Source organism: Schistocerca nitens, chromosome 2 (assembly GCF_023898315.1).
Source record: "Schistocerca nitens isolate TAMUIC-IGC-003100 chromosome 2, iqSchNite1.1, whole genome shotgun sequence".
In the NCBI taxonomy this organism is placed as follows: Eukaryota; Metazoa; Arthropoda; class Insecta; order Orthoptera; family Acrididae; genus Schistocerca; species Schistocerca nitens.
In genome coordinates, this window is record NC_064615.1 from 355250323 (window position 1) to 355267777 (window position 17455).

At 40.3% G+C, this 17455-nt stretch overlaps 1 protein-coding gene across 3 annotated transcripts in view; it reads left to right on the forward strand.

Annotated features, from left to right (window-relative positions):
• The window catches only part of LOC126236178 (probable multidrug resistance-associated protein lethal(2)03659), a 417284-nt gene that overhangs the window by 235133 nt on the left and 164696 nt on the right, over nt 1-17455 (forward strand). For all 3 annotated transcript variants that reach the window (XM_049945275.1, XM_049945276.1, XM_049945277.1), the window contains 2 exons: nt 1022-1168; nt 16590-16783. In XM_049945275.1, the coding sequence (XP_049801232.1) occupies nt 1022-1168; nt 16590-16783 (341 nt within the window). The remainder of the gene's footprint in view (nt 1-1021; nt 1169-16589; nt 16784-17455) is intronic.

The window sequence follows — 17455 nt, forward strand, 5'->3', positions numbered from 1 at the left end:
AATAAATGGTTTTCTGACCTTAGCTGCATTGCCCCTGATGATTTATCGAGGGACAGTATTGAGCGAAAGTATTTTAACAATCCCATGTGTAGATCAACATAATGAGGAAGATTTCTAAATCAGTCTGAAGTGAACATTTTCTTTAACTTCCCATAATCTGGTGCCCACCTCAGTGTTTAATCCATCTGGATCCATAGAATTTTGCACACACAATTTCATTTGATGTAGGCCAGTTTATCTCCACACATATCCATGCAGCTTCAGGTCAGCATGAACTTGGATAATTGAAAGTTTGCTGTATAAAGATGTAAACTTGATGAATCATTTCTGGTTCTGAAATGGGCATTACAGTGACCTTCTCATTGATTAATTTCTGTTTCATAGGTATCACAGGTTAAAGTAGTGGATTCACTTTAATCAGCAGTGGGATTCAAATCCACACTGAATTACTTTATCCACAATTTAAATATATAAATTTATATATCTATATATTGAAATATGTCTATATATATTGAAATATATATTATGTAGATCTGCAGGTGGGATTGTTAACATACTTTCACTCAAAATTGTCTGTCGATAAATCATCAGGGGCAATGCAGCTAAGGTTGGGATGGTTCCCCTCGAAAGGACATGGCCAGTTTATTTCCCAATCCTTCCCCTATCTGAGCTTGTGGTCTGTCTATTATGACTTCACCATCAGTGAGGTTTTAAACTTTAATTTTCTGTTTCAAAACATTCTCACAGAATCCTGGACCCAAAGGTAGCTGCAATGTTAGAAGAAACGCGTGTGCTAAAGGATATTATGGTCCTAAATTTTGATGGATTATTGTTACATTATAAGTAATTACTTTAATTGCCTTGAGAAATATTACATCCTTTTCATTAATATGTGCCATTTCAGAACCTGTAAAATGATGTGACAGCTTAAACCTGTCTGTGCCTGTGCCTTGTTGGGAGGGGGGGAACTGTTTGTAATGTGAGCTAGCTGAGAAAAGGAACTATCTGTTATTATTTTCAGGGTGTGGTTCGAGCAAAAGGCAGTTATTCTGAGCTTCAGGTGTCTGGCCTGGATTTTGCTAAACTTATGAATTCTGAGATCAGAGATAAAAGTGCAGAAGAAGACAGTGGGCCTGAAGATGAAATAGAAAAACAAGAGTTCGTTGAGGTGAGCTACATTCAGACTTACCACTAATCCAGCCTTTGGTGGTCATGCATATCTCTCCCATCCATAGGTTACAAACGTTTTTTTAAGCAATCTGCTGTAGAAAAACTTTTCATCTACTGGGACAGTGCTTACTACAAATTTTTCTTCTCATAAATTATCACTAAACCACAAGATATGTTTAAATAGTGTGAAGAGTTAAAGAAAGTTAACAAAACTTGCAAAATGCACACTGTCAGCAGTGTTCATAAAACTATCTTCCTTGCTTGGAGACTTATTGGCAGTATACAACATTCACATCAGTGACTGTATTTCTTATTATGACAACTTAACTAGTATCCTTTATTATATTGATCTCTCAAGGAATTATTTTTTCTCTGAAAAATAGTAGTTGACTGTATTCTTTCCATTAACTGCATATTTATTTCCAATTATAAGTATACCTTATCCATCATATTTTATTGTTTCCTGTTGCACATTCTGTATTCCTTGATTTTAGATGGTACTATATTAGCATGGCATCTTTGACTCATTCCACACATTCATTCTGAATAGTGTCATATGAGTGGGGGGACAAAATAATAGGAACTGATTAATAATTGCTTCTTGAATAATAAAAAAAAATAATTGGAAAGAATAATTGAAAGAAATTGGAAGGTACACATATGCTGGGTTCGCATTATTTGGTACTAATATAAACAGACCTTCAGTGTCAATACATTTAAGATCAATATTCATCATTTAAAGTTACAAACTTCTTCTCACTAGTTCCATTGTTCATAGGGCTGGTTATGACAATACTGATACAAGATAGCTGCTCCTGAAAATTCCTCATGTCTGTTTTGAACCTCCTGATGCAGGATTGTCGGTGCAGACGAAATGATGAACAGATGGATGTGACTGATGCAAATATATATGTGACTAAACTTGCCTTCCTAATAACTTCTATAACACTTTTTCACACATGGTTGGAATGCACATTTTTAAACAGTACTGGGATGGACGAGCTAGTCATACATCTGCCTGCTATGACTTATAGAAACAAACAGGTGAAGATACAGAAATTAAGCAGTTGAAGAATGTTTCTCTTCTCTTTTTTTGTATCAAAACATTATCTCTGGCACAATATAACTTGTTACTTTACCGTTGGTTTTATATACTTAATAGCTTACAGGTGTAAAAAAAAAAAAATGAAGGAAGAAAAAAATAATATGATTCATTATAATTCACTATATTGAAGGCACTCCTTCTTGATAGGATTTATGCAACATGATGTGTGAATGAATGAAAACGTGAATAAGAATTCTGTAATTTGCCATCTGCTCACCCTTTGTCTAAAAATGTTCTTTTTGTCCATCATCAACATTTCTCTCTTTCTCTCCCTTCCCACCATTTTTTCTTTCAATTCAGACTGTGATCAAATCTCACAAAAATATGCATGCATGGTTAAGTATACTGTTTTTAAGAACTTGTAATAATTATTCTTGTTAAAAAAGAAGAATGATGTTTACCACACTTATATCTTTGTGTTGATCATAGTTTACAACATCATCCTTGTTCAGAAAAGACAAATTTACACTACATCATGATAATCTTCTTATGAATTTACAACAATTAATACAGTTAAAAAAGCAAATGGATGTTTATAATTTTGCAACATATTCATGACCTTAGTTTACAACTTTAGCTTTTCTATAAAAGACACAAATTTGAAAATTAAAAGGTATTTACAATTTTACAATATACGCTAATATCGATTGTGTTACTGACTGAAGGATGACTTTGGCATGAGTAGTGCCCTCCACCACACACTGCTTGGTGGCTAGTGGAATATGTTTGTATATGTAGATATGTAGATAATGTAAAATTATCTACTCATGGATTGTGGCTCAAAGTTTTACTTCTATCTAGGCGCAGTGATGTCATCTAAAAGAAGTGAATAATTTAATTGGATTTTCTCATTTAACAATAAGTGTGGGGATATGCACATCTTGTTTAATTTCTAGAAATCTTAACTGCCTGAGTTTTTCTCCTTTTCATCTGTGTGTAAGACATCTGCATATATTATGTATTCGTGATTTTGTTGCAGCAGTGCTCTGCAAAGGTAGAATTAGACTTCTTCCGTCCCAAGTTCCTATGATGTTGTTTAAGCCTGGCACGGATTGACCTCCCAATCTGTCCAACATAGTAAGATTGACTCCCAGCATATGACGTTATAAACTCCACTTTTTGTGATAGCTGGTTGCTTGTCTTTTGCAGTGAATTGTCTGAAGGACATGGGAAAGCACCGAGAAACTCTTTACCTTCAAAATGTTATGTATCCTGTCTGACATTTTTTCTCTTAAAGGTCATGTGCAGCATGTCTTTTCCAGTTTTTGCACAATGACATAAAATGTCTGACATGTGGCATGCACATTTTAAATTCAACCTGAAATCGTATTTCCTGAACTACTCCTTCAAAAACTGGAAAAGAAATGGTGCAGATTACCTTTTACAAAGAAAATATCAAGCAGGAGAAGTAACATTTTGAAGGGAAAGGGTTTCTTGGTGCTTTTATATGTCCGTCAGGCAATAAGTAGTTGCTTGTTCAATGCAAAAGACAAGCAACCAGCCATCACAAAAAGTGAGGTTTATAAGATCATATGCTGGGAGTGTCAGTCTTGCTACATTGGACAGACTGGGTAATCAACCTTTACGAGACTTAAAGAACATCATAGAAACTGAAGATTGAAGAATCCTGATCCTCCCTTTGTGGAACATTGCTTTAACAAAAACGACAAAGACATAACAGATGTAGAAGTCTTACACACAGAGGAAAAGGGGGCAAAATTCAGTCAGTTAGAAATTCTAGAAATTAAAAAATAGGTGTGTATATCCCAACAACTGTTATTAAATGATCAAATCCAATGCAATTATTCACCTCTTTTAGATGATATCACAACTCCTAGTTAGAAGTAAAACTTTGGGTGTAAATCCACAAGTAGATAAAAAGTTCTAGGCTGATGCATAACTTTATTCCTAGGTATGTTTAGTCATCTTAGTGTAGTTACAGAATTGTGTAATTCCATATGTAATTTGTTAAAAAATGGTCACTGAAATAATTTTTCATTAAGGCAAGGATTGATACACTAAGAAGTTGAGCTGTTTATCTTTGTCTCATCATCAGGTTTATTTTTGCTTTATCACCTTTGGAATCAGTAATGTATTTGAAACTGAGCTTATAACCCAAAACAACAGTGTTTGTTTAGTTCATTTATAATATTTCACCAAAAACCCACATTTGATTCAATTGAAATGTTTTCAGTTGGAGTTAGCCAAAAAATATGTTTTAGGAGTGAAAGTCACATTCAGTATTTTCAAATTCAGGACCTTACTTTCATATCTATATCTATGTACATAGTATATTGTCATTAAAAGTCAACAGCAATTAATGAAATTTGCATTTCTTAAACGGCAATAAAGTTCCTCACCCCTTTTCCTCATTGGTAGTACTAAAAGTGCATTGATATTAGTAATAGATATTTTCAGATTCTGGACCTTATTTACACATCACTATGTCTTTTAGAGATGTGTTGTTGATGTAAGTCAACAATAAACAGTGAATTTTGCTTTTGTATTTCAATTTTTTTAGGGTGGGCCTAAAGTCCCTACCCCCACCCCCTGATAATGACATTATGGAAAAAGTTTTGGTATTGTTAGGGTTAATGTAATATGGTAATTTGTCATAAAGTTTTTTACTTGATAGTAGAAGTCCATATTCCTTAGATTTGTTTTTCATATTCACTAAGCAGTTCCATTTTTTATTTATGATATTTATGACTTGTTTCATAATTATACACTAGTTGGTCTTCAGTGTCCTTTATCTTCTTAGTGAAACATGTAGCTTCCAGAATATATAAGTTAAATTTCCTATGGTCCTGATAATTCTTTTTTGGACAATAAAGCAACTTCTGCTGACAGGCGTGTTGCCCTAAAAGATGATACAATACCTCAGCAGGGATTCCAATTGACATCACATATATTTTTTATCATTTGTTGTGTCATGCAGTCAGTAAGAATTTTCATTCAGTAGCAGTTGCTACTGAATTTTGTATTGTTTATCAGATAGTGTTACGATAGGGATTACACAGTATGTAAATGCATGGTTTCTGTTTTTTCTGCATTTATAATAAGACTGTTTGTGGAGAACCAATCAGTGATGTGTGGCATACATACTTTGATTTCGTATGCGGGAACAGCACTCCAAAGACTATCTAATCTAACCTAATCTAAATCACTGACCAGTGATGGCAGTGCAGAGTGAAGTGTCTGTGCCCAAAAGAGTTAGTTCAGACCAGGTGACAGCAAACAGGACATAACTCCTAACATTTCTGTGCAGAACACATGAGTGGGATGCAACAGTTGCTGCCTTTAGGTGAACTGGTGCTCCAAACATAATATAGGAAGTTTTGGTGACCCTTCATGACCTTCATCTGTACAGACTGATTTTACACCTTTGTTGTCTTCCACATTGCATACACAGAATTTTTGTACAGCTGTTCTGTACTCACAATGATTGTGCAACACCATCGCCATGTCCAACGGATCTACAGATTTAGTGTTTCAGTGTTTTTGGGGACAAATAATGTTCCAGCTGCACCTACTGGTGACACACACACCAACCATATCAACCGTGACATGATAACAAACTTCTGACACAGCCATTCCATAGCAGCAACCCAGGGACAAAGCTTAGCAAAGCAATAAAGTGCACCATGCATTGTCTCATGTGTCTTCCCAAAAATTCTCTGACCCCTCATGGATGCACCGTGGAATCTACTTTATCAGTGAATGGTTAAAATTGGCATGATGCACGACATAAATATGACAATGGGCACCCCTGTTCAGTACAAAGCATGCTGCCTCGCTTCAACTGTCCTGCAGACATCTAAGGTGGCAATGAATGACATGTTTCACATGGACATCATACAGCCACCATACAGCTTGTGGGTATCTCCCATTAAATTAGTAGCTAAGGAAGGCAGTTCTATTCAACTATGTGTGGATTTTAGAACACTTCACGCATACACTATTTACAACAGTTACCCTTTTTCAAACATACAGAACTTCACCCCATGCACTCGCAGAGGAAAATGTTTTTTCCGTGATTGATTGTAAAAGGGCATACAACCAGATCCCTATTCATCCAGAGTATGTTGTTAAAACTGCCATCATCATGCCAATCAGCTTATTTGAGCTTCTAGTGATGCTGTATAGCCTCGAAACTGTGGTGCAGAACTAGCAACAGTTCATTGATAGGGTATTGTATAAACTGGACTGCTGCTACACATATTCAGATGACATTCTAATTTTTTACCACAATCATAAGAGGCATGAAGTTCACCTTGAATGCATTATCACTGCTCTCTGTGACACAGACAATTCACAGTTATGTAAAAACAATGTCACATTTCTTGGACATACACTCAATGTGGGGGGGGATTAAGCCCACAGCAGACCATGCTCCATTGGTTTGGCAGCTGCCACCTCCTCACTCATATCATGACCTTTGACAATTCTGGGCAATTCTAAATTTTTATAGACATTATCTTCCATGTGCTACACAGGTTGAAGCACCACTGACAATGGCCTTGAGCGTCCTCACATGCAAGGCACGCATAAACTATTATGGACACCTGCATGCGAAGGAATGAATGCCTGGCAGATGCAGTTGCTCTGGCAGATCCATTACTGGATGCACAGTTTACAATTATGATGGATGCAAATGACACAGCTATAGGCGCCATCCAGGAAGTAGCAGGCAATACACAACGTCTACGATTTTTCTCCAGAAATCCTACAGCCTCACAGACAAAATGGTTGGCATTTTACTGTGAACTTCTTGTGGTTGCCAAGGCTGTACACCATTCTCACCATGTGATTATCTATACAGAACATAAACCTCTGGTGGACACCATTCGACGCCCATCATCTATGTTCGACACTACACTGTTTCGACACCATGATCTGGTCACACAGTACTTACAGATATCCATCACCTTGATGAGGAATGTAACATCAGCACAGAATACTTGTCATGAGTCAGCACCATCTCCCTCACTTCTGACTTCAGAGTTGCAGAAGAACAGGAACACAATCAGATGATTGGTACAGTGCTCATGAATGCATCAATTAACCTCGAGTTAGAATACAGACCAATCCCGGGAAACAGTGTAATTGTATGCTGAGATGTTTTGCAACCCCATTTTCGGCCTATTATACCTTTGTCAATGCAACACATGATTTTTGATGTACTTCATAATCTTGTAGGCAACAGCCTTGCCGCAGTGGATACACTGGTTCCTGTGAGATCACCGAAGTTAAGCACTGTCGGGTGTGGCTGGCACTTGGATGGGTGACCATCCAGCCGCCATGTGCTGTTGCCATTTTTCGGGGTGCACTCAGCCTCGTGATGCCAATTGAGGAGCTACTCGACCGAATAGTAACGGCTCCGGTCAAAGAAAACCATCATAACGACCGGGAGAGCGGTGTGCTGACCACACGCCCCTCCTATCCGCATCCTCACCTGAGGATGACACGGCGGTCAGATGGTCCCGATGGGCCACTTGTGGCCTGAAGACGGAGTGCTTTTTTTTTTCATAATCTTGTACACTCAGGCATATGGCCAACAACTCAGATTGTTAGTGGACATTAAGTGCAATTTTAGGGAATGGACAAGGGCGTGCCTAGACTCTCAATGCAGTAAAGTTGGCCGGCAATGCAGACTCACCTCGGCTTTTTCGAAATTCCATGTGGGCGGTTTCAACATGTACGCCACAATCTACTGGAATGCTTACTAGAATCAGAAGGATATAAGTGCATATTGTTGATGATCGACTGTGTAACCAGCTGTGTGAAGGCCATCCTGATTGCTAATATTACAGTGGACAAAGTGGATCACCTTATTTGGCTGCCCTGTGACAATGTATCAGGGCCACCAGTTTGAGTCTTTACTTTTTGAAATGTTGTGCAACTTGTGCAGAATTGCTTACTATCATTCCACAGCTTATCACCCCCAAAACAATGTCCTTGTGGAACTGTGGCACTGAACATTGAAAACCACAGTCACAAGCCACAGAGGTGAATGGATGGATGCCCTCCTATGTATGCTCCTTGGAGTCTGTACAGTACATGAGAACAATATAAAAGTGACAATAGTCGAGATTCTATATGGGGAGACACTGACATTGACAGTGGAGTTTGTGCTGCCTACAGCCACACACAGATCATCTGATCCTTTTGGTATGGTACAGAGGGTCAAAAGACATATATGGAACTTAAGTGTACCTCCTACATCAGCAAATACACTGCAGATTCCTTTCATTCATAAAGGACTCACTGACTTTGACTATGTAATTATTTGAGAAGATAGTGTATGGTCAGCACCGCAGCCAACTGATAATGGACCATTTTTGGCTCTGCAGTGGCATAGTGATGCATTTGTTATTGACTTAAAAACAACAAGATAACAACAGTGTCTATCAATAAACTAAATTCCACATAGGTACTCCACTTCTTGGACTACACAAGTCATCTCCAACAATACCTCAGGCAATGCACCTCCCACTAGCTCTTTGCCAGAACAACCAGCCGATATCACCCTTGATGTTAAAGATTTTCAGCTCGAAGAAGTGGCAGTAAAATTGATTGATGATCACCTCTCCACAGATGCCATGCATGAGCATTCTATGACTACACCCATAACTACAATACTGATCCACACTTTTTGCTTGCCAAAATAGTGGACTTCCTGGTGGTGTCACATGTCTCACAGACAGATCAGCTAACAGACTTCTTCCCAATGACTGCCAGGACCGTCAACATTGATGTGAGCCCAACAATGTGATGGCTGTTGCACACAGCCAATAGATCACAGTCTCCAGCAGACGAGGAAGTGCAATTAGTCCCCTCAACTTCATGCTATGACCAGCCCTTATGCCTTCCTCCATGACTCACTCCCTATTGCCTTTAAGCTATCTCTAATCAAGAACCACTAATTTCAATCAGTGCTATACTCCCGACAGTGTCTACAGCACTTGAAGCCACAAGAAATGATATGGTCATGTTTCACAGTAGTACCTGCCATGGCACAACTGGTCATCTGATCTCGCACAGCAGCCTAGTATGAAATGGTCTGGTCATATCTCACAAAAGTGCCAGCAGTGTCACAGCTGGTCATCTCACACAGCAGCCCAATATGAAATGATCTGGTTGTATCTCACAAAAGTGGTAGCCATAGCACAGCTGGTCGTCTGAACTCGCACAGCAGCCCATTATGAAATGAGCTGGTTGTGTCTCACAAAAACAGCAGTCCATTGTGAAATGATCCAATCATGTCTCACAAAAGAGCCAACCATGGCACAGCCGGTCTTCTTATCTCACACAGCAGCCCATTATGAAATGATCTGGTTGTGTCTCAAAAAGTGGTGGTCATGGCAAAGCTGATCATCTGACCTTGCACAGGAGTCCCTTATGAAAGTATCCAGTTGTGTCTCACAAAAGTGCCAGTCATGGAGCCAGGGAGGGGGGGGGGGGGGGGGTGAATGGAAGGTTCTAATTGTTTATCAGATAACCTTATGATAGGAATTACACAGTACATAAGTACATAGTTACTGTTTTACTGTTTCTTTCTGCATTTATGGTAAGAGTGTCTTTTGAGAACCGGTCAGTGATGTGTGACATTTGTACTTTGATCTGATTTGTGGAGACATTGCCCCAAAGACTGTTGCTGGCTAGAGATATCAGTGAAGAGTGAAATGTCTGCACCCAAAACAATTAGTCAGGACTGAGTAACTGTGATTGTAAGATGTTTGTGTATCGTGGTGTGTAAAATTAATGATATATGTTGAGTTTCTTTCTTTATATCACTAGGATACTGGACGTCTATGCCACAGAGGAAACAACTCACACATTCTCTGGTTTGTACGTAGCTCTCCCTCATATCAGAGTGTTGGTGTCTTCTGCAAATTTTCTTCTGATGGGGCAGACGGGAAGGACGTTGACGAACAGTGAATGGACCTGCATAGTAGATGATGTCTTTGTATGGATGTTTTAGAGGTAGCTCCTGCTACTTAAGTGTTATATAGCATAATGTATGATGTATTACTGGTGGTATCCTACTGACCTGTAGTGTGATAGTTCTACATTGGAGACCTAACATCTACTGCAGAACACACATATTTGACATTCTCAAGAACCTGGTCTGGACTATTGTGTTGTAACAACGTGGCCTTTTCACACCAATTTGTTCATTGTACTGATTTCTGCAGGTAAAAGCTCAAGGATTGCAGTGCAGGAAGGGCAATGTTTTCCATTGGCCAGTTGTGTGATTAAAACTGGGTGCAGCATTCAACAGTGTGCACTTCTGTTGCTAACACTCGCCTTGTCATGCCTCATCAATGCCACCTGCTCTGAAACTACTATTAGGCTTTGAAGATAATACTGCATCCAGATCTGCCTCCATTCAGCAGAGGCCACAAGCTGTATACAAGTCTGTGTTCACTTCTTCTGCGTCCTCTGCGCCACACGTTGGAGTCAAGCAACCGCTACCCATTCGACCATCACCAGTTGTGCACTACGCAGATCCGGTGCTGATGTTGCATAACGCATCAACCGGTGTGACTGCTCACTTGCCATTCTCATTGCAGCAGTCAGGCACACATTTAAAACCACTGCCATTCAGCGCCACTCAGTGACCATTATGGTTCACAACCATGAAATGTATTTTTGAGACTTTTGGAATTTCTGATAATGCCAGTAATTAGTGGAACCTACTCTGCCACCTAGCAGCACAGGCATTATTCTGACCCCAACACATAAGAACAAATATGAAGCAGTGAAAGTCATCCTATTATAGAGACTTTCATGCACTCCAGAACAGCAACTTGCCATGAGCAACAACTCCAGGGAGGCGCACCATTGCAATTTAGGTGCCTACTCCATGCAACCATTGATGTGTCTCTTATGTCAGACACGATATAGTACACCCTTATTGTGGACCCTTTGGCTAGTGAAGTTACTGACTGACCTACAACTTACAACGATTGCCCATGAGTCAGCCCTCTTTTGAGATTGATACTTGCTGGCAGATCACATGTCTTCAGTGATCTGGATAAATCAGTGATCAGGATAAATAACTGCCTAGTCACACTAGAGATACACCCAAGCCTGGCAAATTGCCATGGCCACTCACAAAGAGTTGTTGGCAACCTGTCACAGCTTGGACATCCAGAATGCACCTCTTGGCAACAATTCACTAGTACAATCCCACCCCTTGACTGATACTTCATAGTCTCACAGCCAATTTGGCAGCACCAGTCATAACTGTTGTGAGCCCAGGGATTATCTAAACACCACCAGCAGTCCAATGCAAGAGAGCCAGCCCTCGCAGATGAAACAAGGAGCCTATGGCTTTCACACACTGCCAGCCTGCACATCACTAAGATGACATCCATGCATGTATCCCTCTTTGTGCTTGACCTCTTGATGCACCAGTACTTCTAGATAGGCATAGGATCAGACAAAAGCTCTCTGCCATGGATCAGCACATTGATGTTCAATTCAACAAGGATTTTACAGCTCCATTCAGTAAAAGAAATCATGGTCCATGGTGCCACTGGCCACACTATGCACCTTTCATGGATCCTGCATTGCACTTGGACATCACTGAGACAGTTGTCAGCATGGACTTCTTATGCATTCACCTGCTCTCACCAGATGTCCATCCTGCTCTCATTCAACATTTCACTGGCACTAGTATTCAGGCCTTCTTCTCCTTGACCATGCCTACACTGCTTACATCTTTCCCATGTCCACTCAAGTGGCATCATTTCAATAACATATACTGTGATATGCTTCATGAGTGAGTCACCCTAATGGATAATATTCTGAATAAACAGCAATGCTATGCTGACTTTCACATTTAATCCCAGTGGCTTCACACCAGAAAGTGGGACCTTAAGTGCCACATTGATGATGTAAGTACAGATCTGCAACTGGCCTGAGAATGCCTCCACTTGACAGAGTGTCAACAACTTGGGATGGCTTGTGATGTGCCTTGGCTTCTATCCCTGCCTCCATCCCTCTCCTGACCAGCCTTGATTCACACACAGTGCACTCCCCACCAAGCCAGCTTCTGCCACCACACATCAACAATCTCTCTAAGGTCACCACAATACTGCCCACAGTGTTAGTAAACTGTGTCATCAACTCTGCCACCTCCTGTATCCATGTGCTTGCATGTGCATTTCATAATGGGTCAGTGCATCATATCATGATCATTAATGGTCCATCAGTTTGCCACGAACTTCAGTACATGTGCCCTGTAGACTGACAGAAACTAAGTTGGGAATAAGTGAACTGTTGCAAGCAGGAGTTGTATATCCTTCTGACAGCCATGGGCTTTCTGCATTAAACTTCTGCCCAAAAACGATGGTTCAGTCATACTCCATGGTGACTATCAGGTACTGAACTGTAGGACTGTACATGGCAGTTATCCCATACCTAATATCCAGGACTTAACACATACACTCACCAGTGTGACAGTGTTAGGTGTTATGGACTGCAAATGCACATACTTCCAAATCCTGATACAGCAATCACCATGCCATTTGGGATGTTCAAATATCTCTATATGCCTTTCAGTCTCAAGAATGACACACTCAGATGTGAGAGCATTTTATCGATTGACTTCATTTCAGATTTCCCTTTGGTTATACATATGTGAATGACTTCTCTTTTTCTCTAAAAATCACAACTAGAACTAGTTATAGCTGTGCTCCAAGATGGTGGTGTGCTTATTAATTAACCTAAATCACAGTTTTGTCAACCGGAGGTCACATTTCTAAGTTACAAGCTCAATACTTTTGGCATCAAGCTTACGACAGAGCATATATCCACAGTGAGCAGTCATCCCCTCCATGGAAAGTATCATGATCTGTGCCACTTCCTAGAGATTCTAAATTTCTATAATCACCACATTCTGTATGAGGCTGAGCTGCAGACACCTCCCACAAACACTCTGGTGTGCACCGACAAACAGGGCAACAAGAAAATTCAGTCAACTTCAGAGATGGCAGATACATTTTGACAGGTCAAGCAGTGCTTAACACATGGTGTCACATTGGCACACCCCAACCCCGATGCCCAATTGACTCTTAGAGCTGGCCAGAGTGGCCAGAGTGGCCGTGCGGTTAGTTAGGTTTAATTTGTTCTAAGTTCTAGGTGGCTGATGACCTCAGAAGTTAAGTCACATAGTGCTCAGAGCCATTTGAACCATTTTTGACTCTTAAAACTGACAAGAGTGGTTCCACTACCAGGGCAGTTCTGCAACAGGAACTTGATGGTGAACCTCAGCCACTCCAGTTTTTCTCCAAGAAACTGTCACCCTCCCAGGCAAAGTGGTACGCATGTGACTGGGAGCTTTCATGAGTCTACTCCATCGTTTGGTACTTCTGTGAAGACATCGTGGGTCCGCAAGTTACCGTATATGAAGATCACATGCCAGTAGTAGATACCATAAGAAGCCCATCTTTGGATGCAAGCCTGTGGAAATTCTAGGAACAGGACTTTATTTCACAATGTACCGCAGACATCAGACATGTACATGGCACAAGACAACGTTATTGCACATTGTCTTTCATAGTTCAGTGCCGTATCAGTACAATATGACTTCACATACATGGTGAGGTAACACATGAATGACTTGAGTGCCAGAGAGCTGTGCAGCAATCCAGGCATTGGCTTCCATATCAAACGTTGTTCATTCCCCTAATCTAATAAACCATTATTATGTGGTGTGTTGGAAGACTAACTGTGGCTGTTGGTGCCTCTAGTAATGTGTATATTCGAGCTTCTACATAACTTGAGTCCCCTGATGACAGTACTTCTCATCAGTGACAGACTCGCGTGGCTGAACGTGAAATGATATTGCCATTGCTGGGCTCATGCCAATGGAGCAATATAAGTCGTCATGCTCAGCCTGAATTTGGATGCCTTATGATCCCAAAAGCATGCTTTAAGCATATACATCTTGAGACTGTTGGCCCCCTATCAGAATCGCATGGCTGTCACTATCTCCTTTCAATGATTAATAGAACCACATAGTGGTTCGAAGCAATACCTCTACACAACATTACAGCCAAGACTGCTGCTTGTACTTTCATTAACCTATGGATCACATGGTTCAGGACACCAGAACTTGATCAGGGCCACCAGTTTGTGTCCGTCCTCTTTAAAGCCCTGTACCACTCCGTGGTATATTGCATATGCGAACCACCACGTGTCACCCCAAAGTAATGTGCTCGTAGGGAGGTGGCACAGGACCATGAAGGTGGCTCTTTTGTGCCACAGCAGGTCCTGGTCTGAAGCCCTTCCGTGAGTTCTACTTGGTATGAGTACAGCATACGAGGGTGACTTGCAGGTATCACTGGCAGAGGTAGTATGCAATGAATCTCTTGCCCTTTCAGCAGACTTTGCGTTTCCTTCTACAGATCCCATTTAGGTGGGCTTCCCATCACTGGCCCCTTGCATACACTAGCCTATTCACACAGTTCACATCCCACCCACAACACTGAAGGTCATTCAACACTGAAGGACTTTCCACACAGGGATCTGCCCCAGTGCGATTACGTCACATCGTGGGACCACTCTGTATTGGTCACATTGCAGCCTCTCCACTTGGGCCTGCACAAAGTCATCAGCAGAGTGCCAGAAACCTCCTACATCCTACTGTGTGGTATGCTGATGATTGATTCCATTACCCACCTGAAACCAGCATGGATCACACATGATGACCACACCCTGTCTGAGACTGCTGACCAGGCTTTGATGACAGTCCAGGGTCCAGGATGACTGGCATGAGCCTTCTGCACCCCATTCTGCAACAGATTCCTCACATGATACCATGAGCAACAAAACAATCCCCTTTGCACATCCCCACTCCTCCCCTTGCATTCTGCCTGGCTCAGTACCAGCCACATGGCATTCAGGTGACACCCACATTTAATGTGGATGGTCATGTGCACATGTGCATGTTGACACTCAGTGCTATCAGTAGCACCTTGTCGAGAAACAGTCCGGCTGTGCCGTGCATTTGTGCCAGCTTTGATGTGACCAGTCACATGTACCTGTGCGTGTCAACATCCCCTGTCATCATCCACCATAGTACTTCATACTCCGGAGTGTGTGTGTATTTGTGTGTGTGTGTGTGTGTGTGTGTGTGTGTGTGTGTGTGTGAGGGGGCGGGGGTGACTGTGGCTCTGTGGGGAATACTGACCTCAACCACTATTGGTACCTCTCTGATGGGGAAAACAGGAAGGTCTTTGACAAACAGTGAATGGGGGTGTGTGGTAGATGGTGCTATTGCACATACGTGTTAGAGGTAGCTGATGTTAATAAAGTGTTATACCATATAACATACCATGTGTTACTGGTGGTATTCTGCCAGCCCATAGTTTGATACTTCCTAAAAGAAATTTGCCTAATTTGCTAAAGAAGTGAATTTGTGCACAACCTGGAGGTTGGTTAGAACAGCACAGTGCTTTACTAGTCATAGTCCTCTTGGAAGTGGTATGCCGTTGCCTGGCTTAGTCAGTTTTTAGGGAGCCTGCTGCAATTTGGCATAGACTTTAAACCACAATGTAACATGGCATTCCACAAGCATAATCATTTCCAGAGGTGAAACAAGTTATTATTGGCAGAAAAAAAGCTAGGATCAACAGAGGATTGAATCCTGACCTTTGTGTTTCCAATATGACAGTTACCTGCTTAGCCACAGAGTTCCACATGCAGAAGTAATATAGTGCTAATGTAGTACAGTACATTTCTTTAACCTTGGGTTTTTTGACAAAATAATTTTCGAAATTTATGTTGTACTGAGATATATTTAAGCATATCAAAAACCTAATTCCACCTAGAATTAAGTTACACTATTATTCTATTTATGTTTCATCTTGCATACAAAAGAATATATTCATATTCCACTTCCAGTTACACCATTTCAGTCATAGACTCTACTTTGTGATGTCACCTTGAGCAGCGTACTGTGTACAGAAAGTTAGAGAAACAGGCAGAAGAGGATAAAGGAAACATTATGATATAAAACTATAAAATTTGTACAGTGTACATTTTATCCAAATGTTTGCTTTAATTGATGAGCTGCTATTATTTGTAAACTGTTCCTCTCTGACAATAGATTTTCAAATTTTATTTTTCACTGTGTATTCAGTTTAAGACTAAACAATGTTTGTATTTATTTTTTTCATTATGCCTTACATTTCACATTTTTTATCCTCCGCAGTAATTTCCTATAGACAATGAGTCCAGCATTTACAGGACCTATTTCGATAAAAGCTAAAGTTTCCATATAAATGCATCCTATTTGCAGCGAATGGTGTCAATTGAAGAAGTATCAGCACCACAACAAGAAGCGGAACTGAGAACTTCGGGTGGGGTTAGAAATTCTGTGTACTTATCATATTTCTCTTCTGGTGGCAACTACTGTCTACAGTTATTTGTGGCTGTTGCATTTATATTGACACCAGTGGTCGTTCTGGGTGGTGACTACTGGCTCTCCTACTGGTAATTTCTTATTCACTCAACTGAAATTAAGTTAATTAAACTAATGTTAATGTTAATTTAATGTTAATCATCAATAATGATGTTAAGGTTTTGTTCCCAAAAGAAATTCCAGGCACTAAATCTTACTTGAGACACTAGTTTTGTTTGTTTCTTGTTTAACAACATAGGTGCCACATACCAGCATGGAATAAGAAGAATTTACAGCTCGGCCAACATTTTTTGTCTATTAACTGTTGTTATATGCATTGAAGTTACAGGATACACTTTCTGCTATATCCATTAGTGCAAATCAGTTAATTCCTTCCATTCTTTAGACAACTTAGTATCATATTGAGAACTCTTTTATTTCATTCAGGTTTGTGAAATACTTCTGAATGTTCCAAATCAGACAGTTGATGCAATACATGAAGCCATAGAAACCTTTGTAAGTGAATGTACATGTGGTTTACGTGATAGTGGCACTTATTGGATTTTGCCAGACATGAGCTGGGTTAGTAAGCATAAAGTGACAGGTCATTATTTGCAGCATTTTGATTCTACCTTGAGTCAAACTGTAATTGGAAATTTGACTGGAAAATCTGCTTACAGAGTCTACAGATATTTTGTAAGTTCTGAGGTTCCACAGTTATCTGTTCAATTCAATTCAATTCAATTCAATTTTTATTATCACAT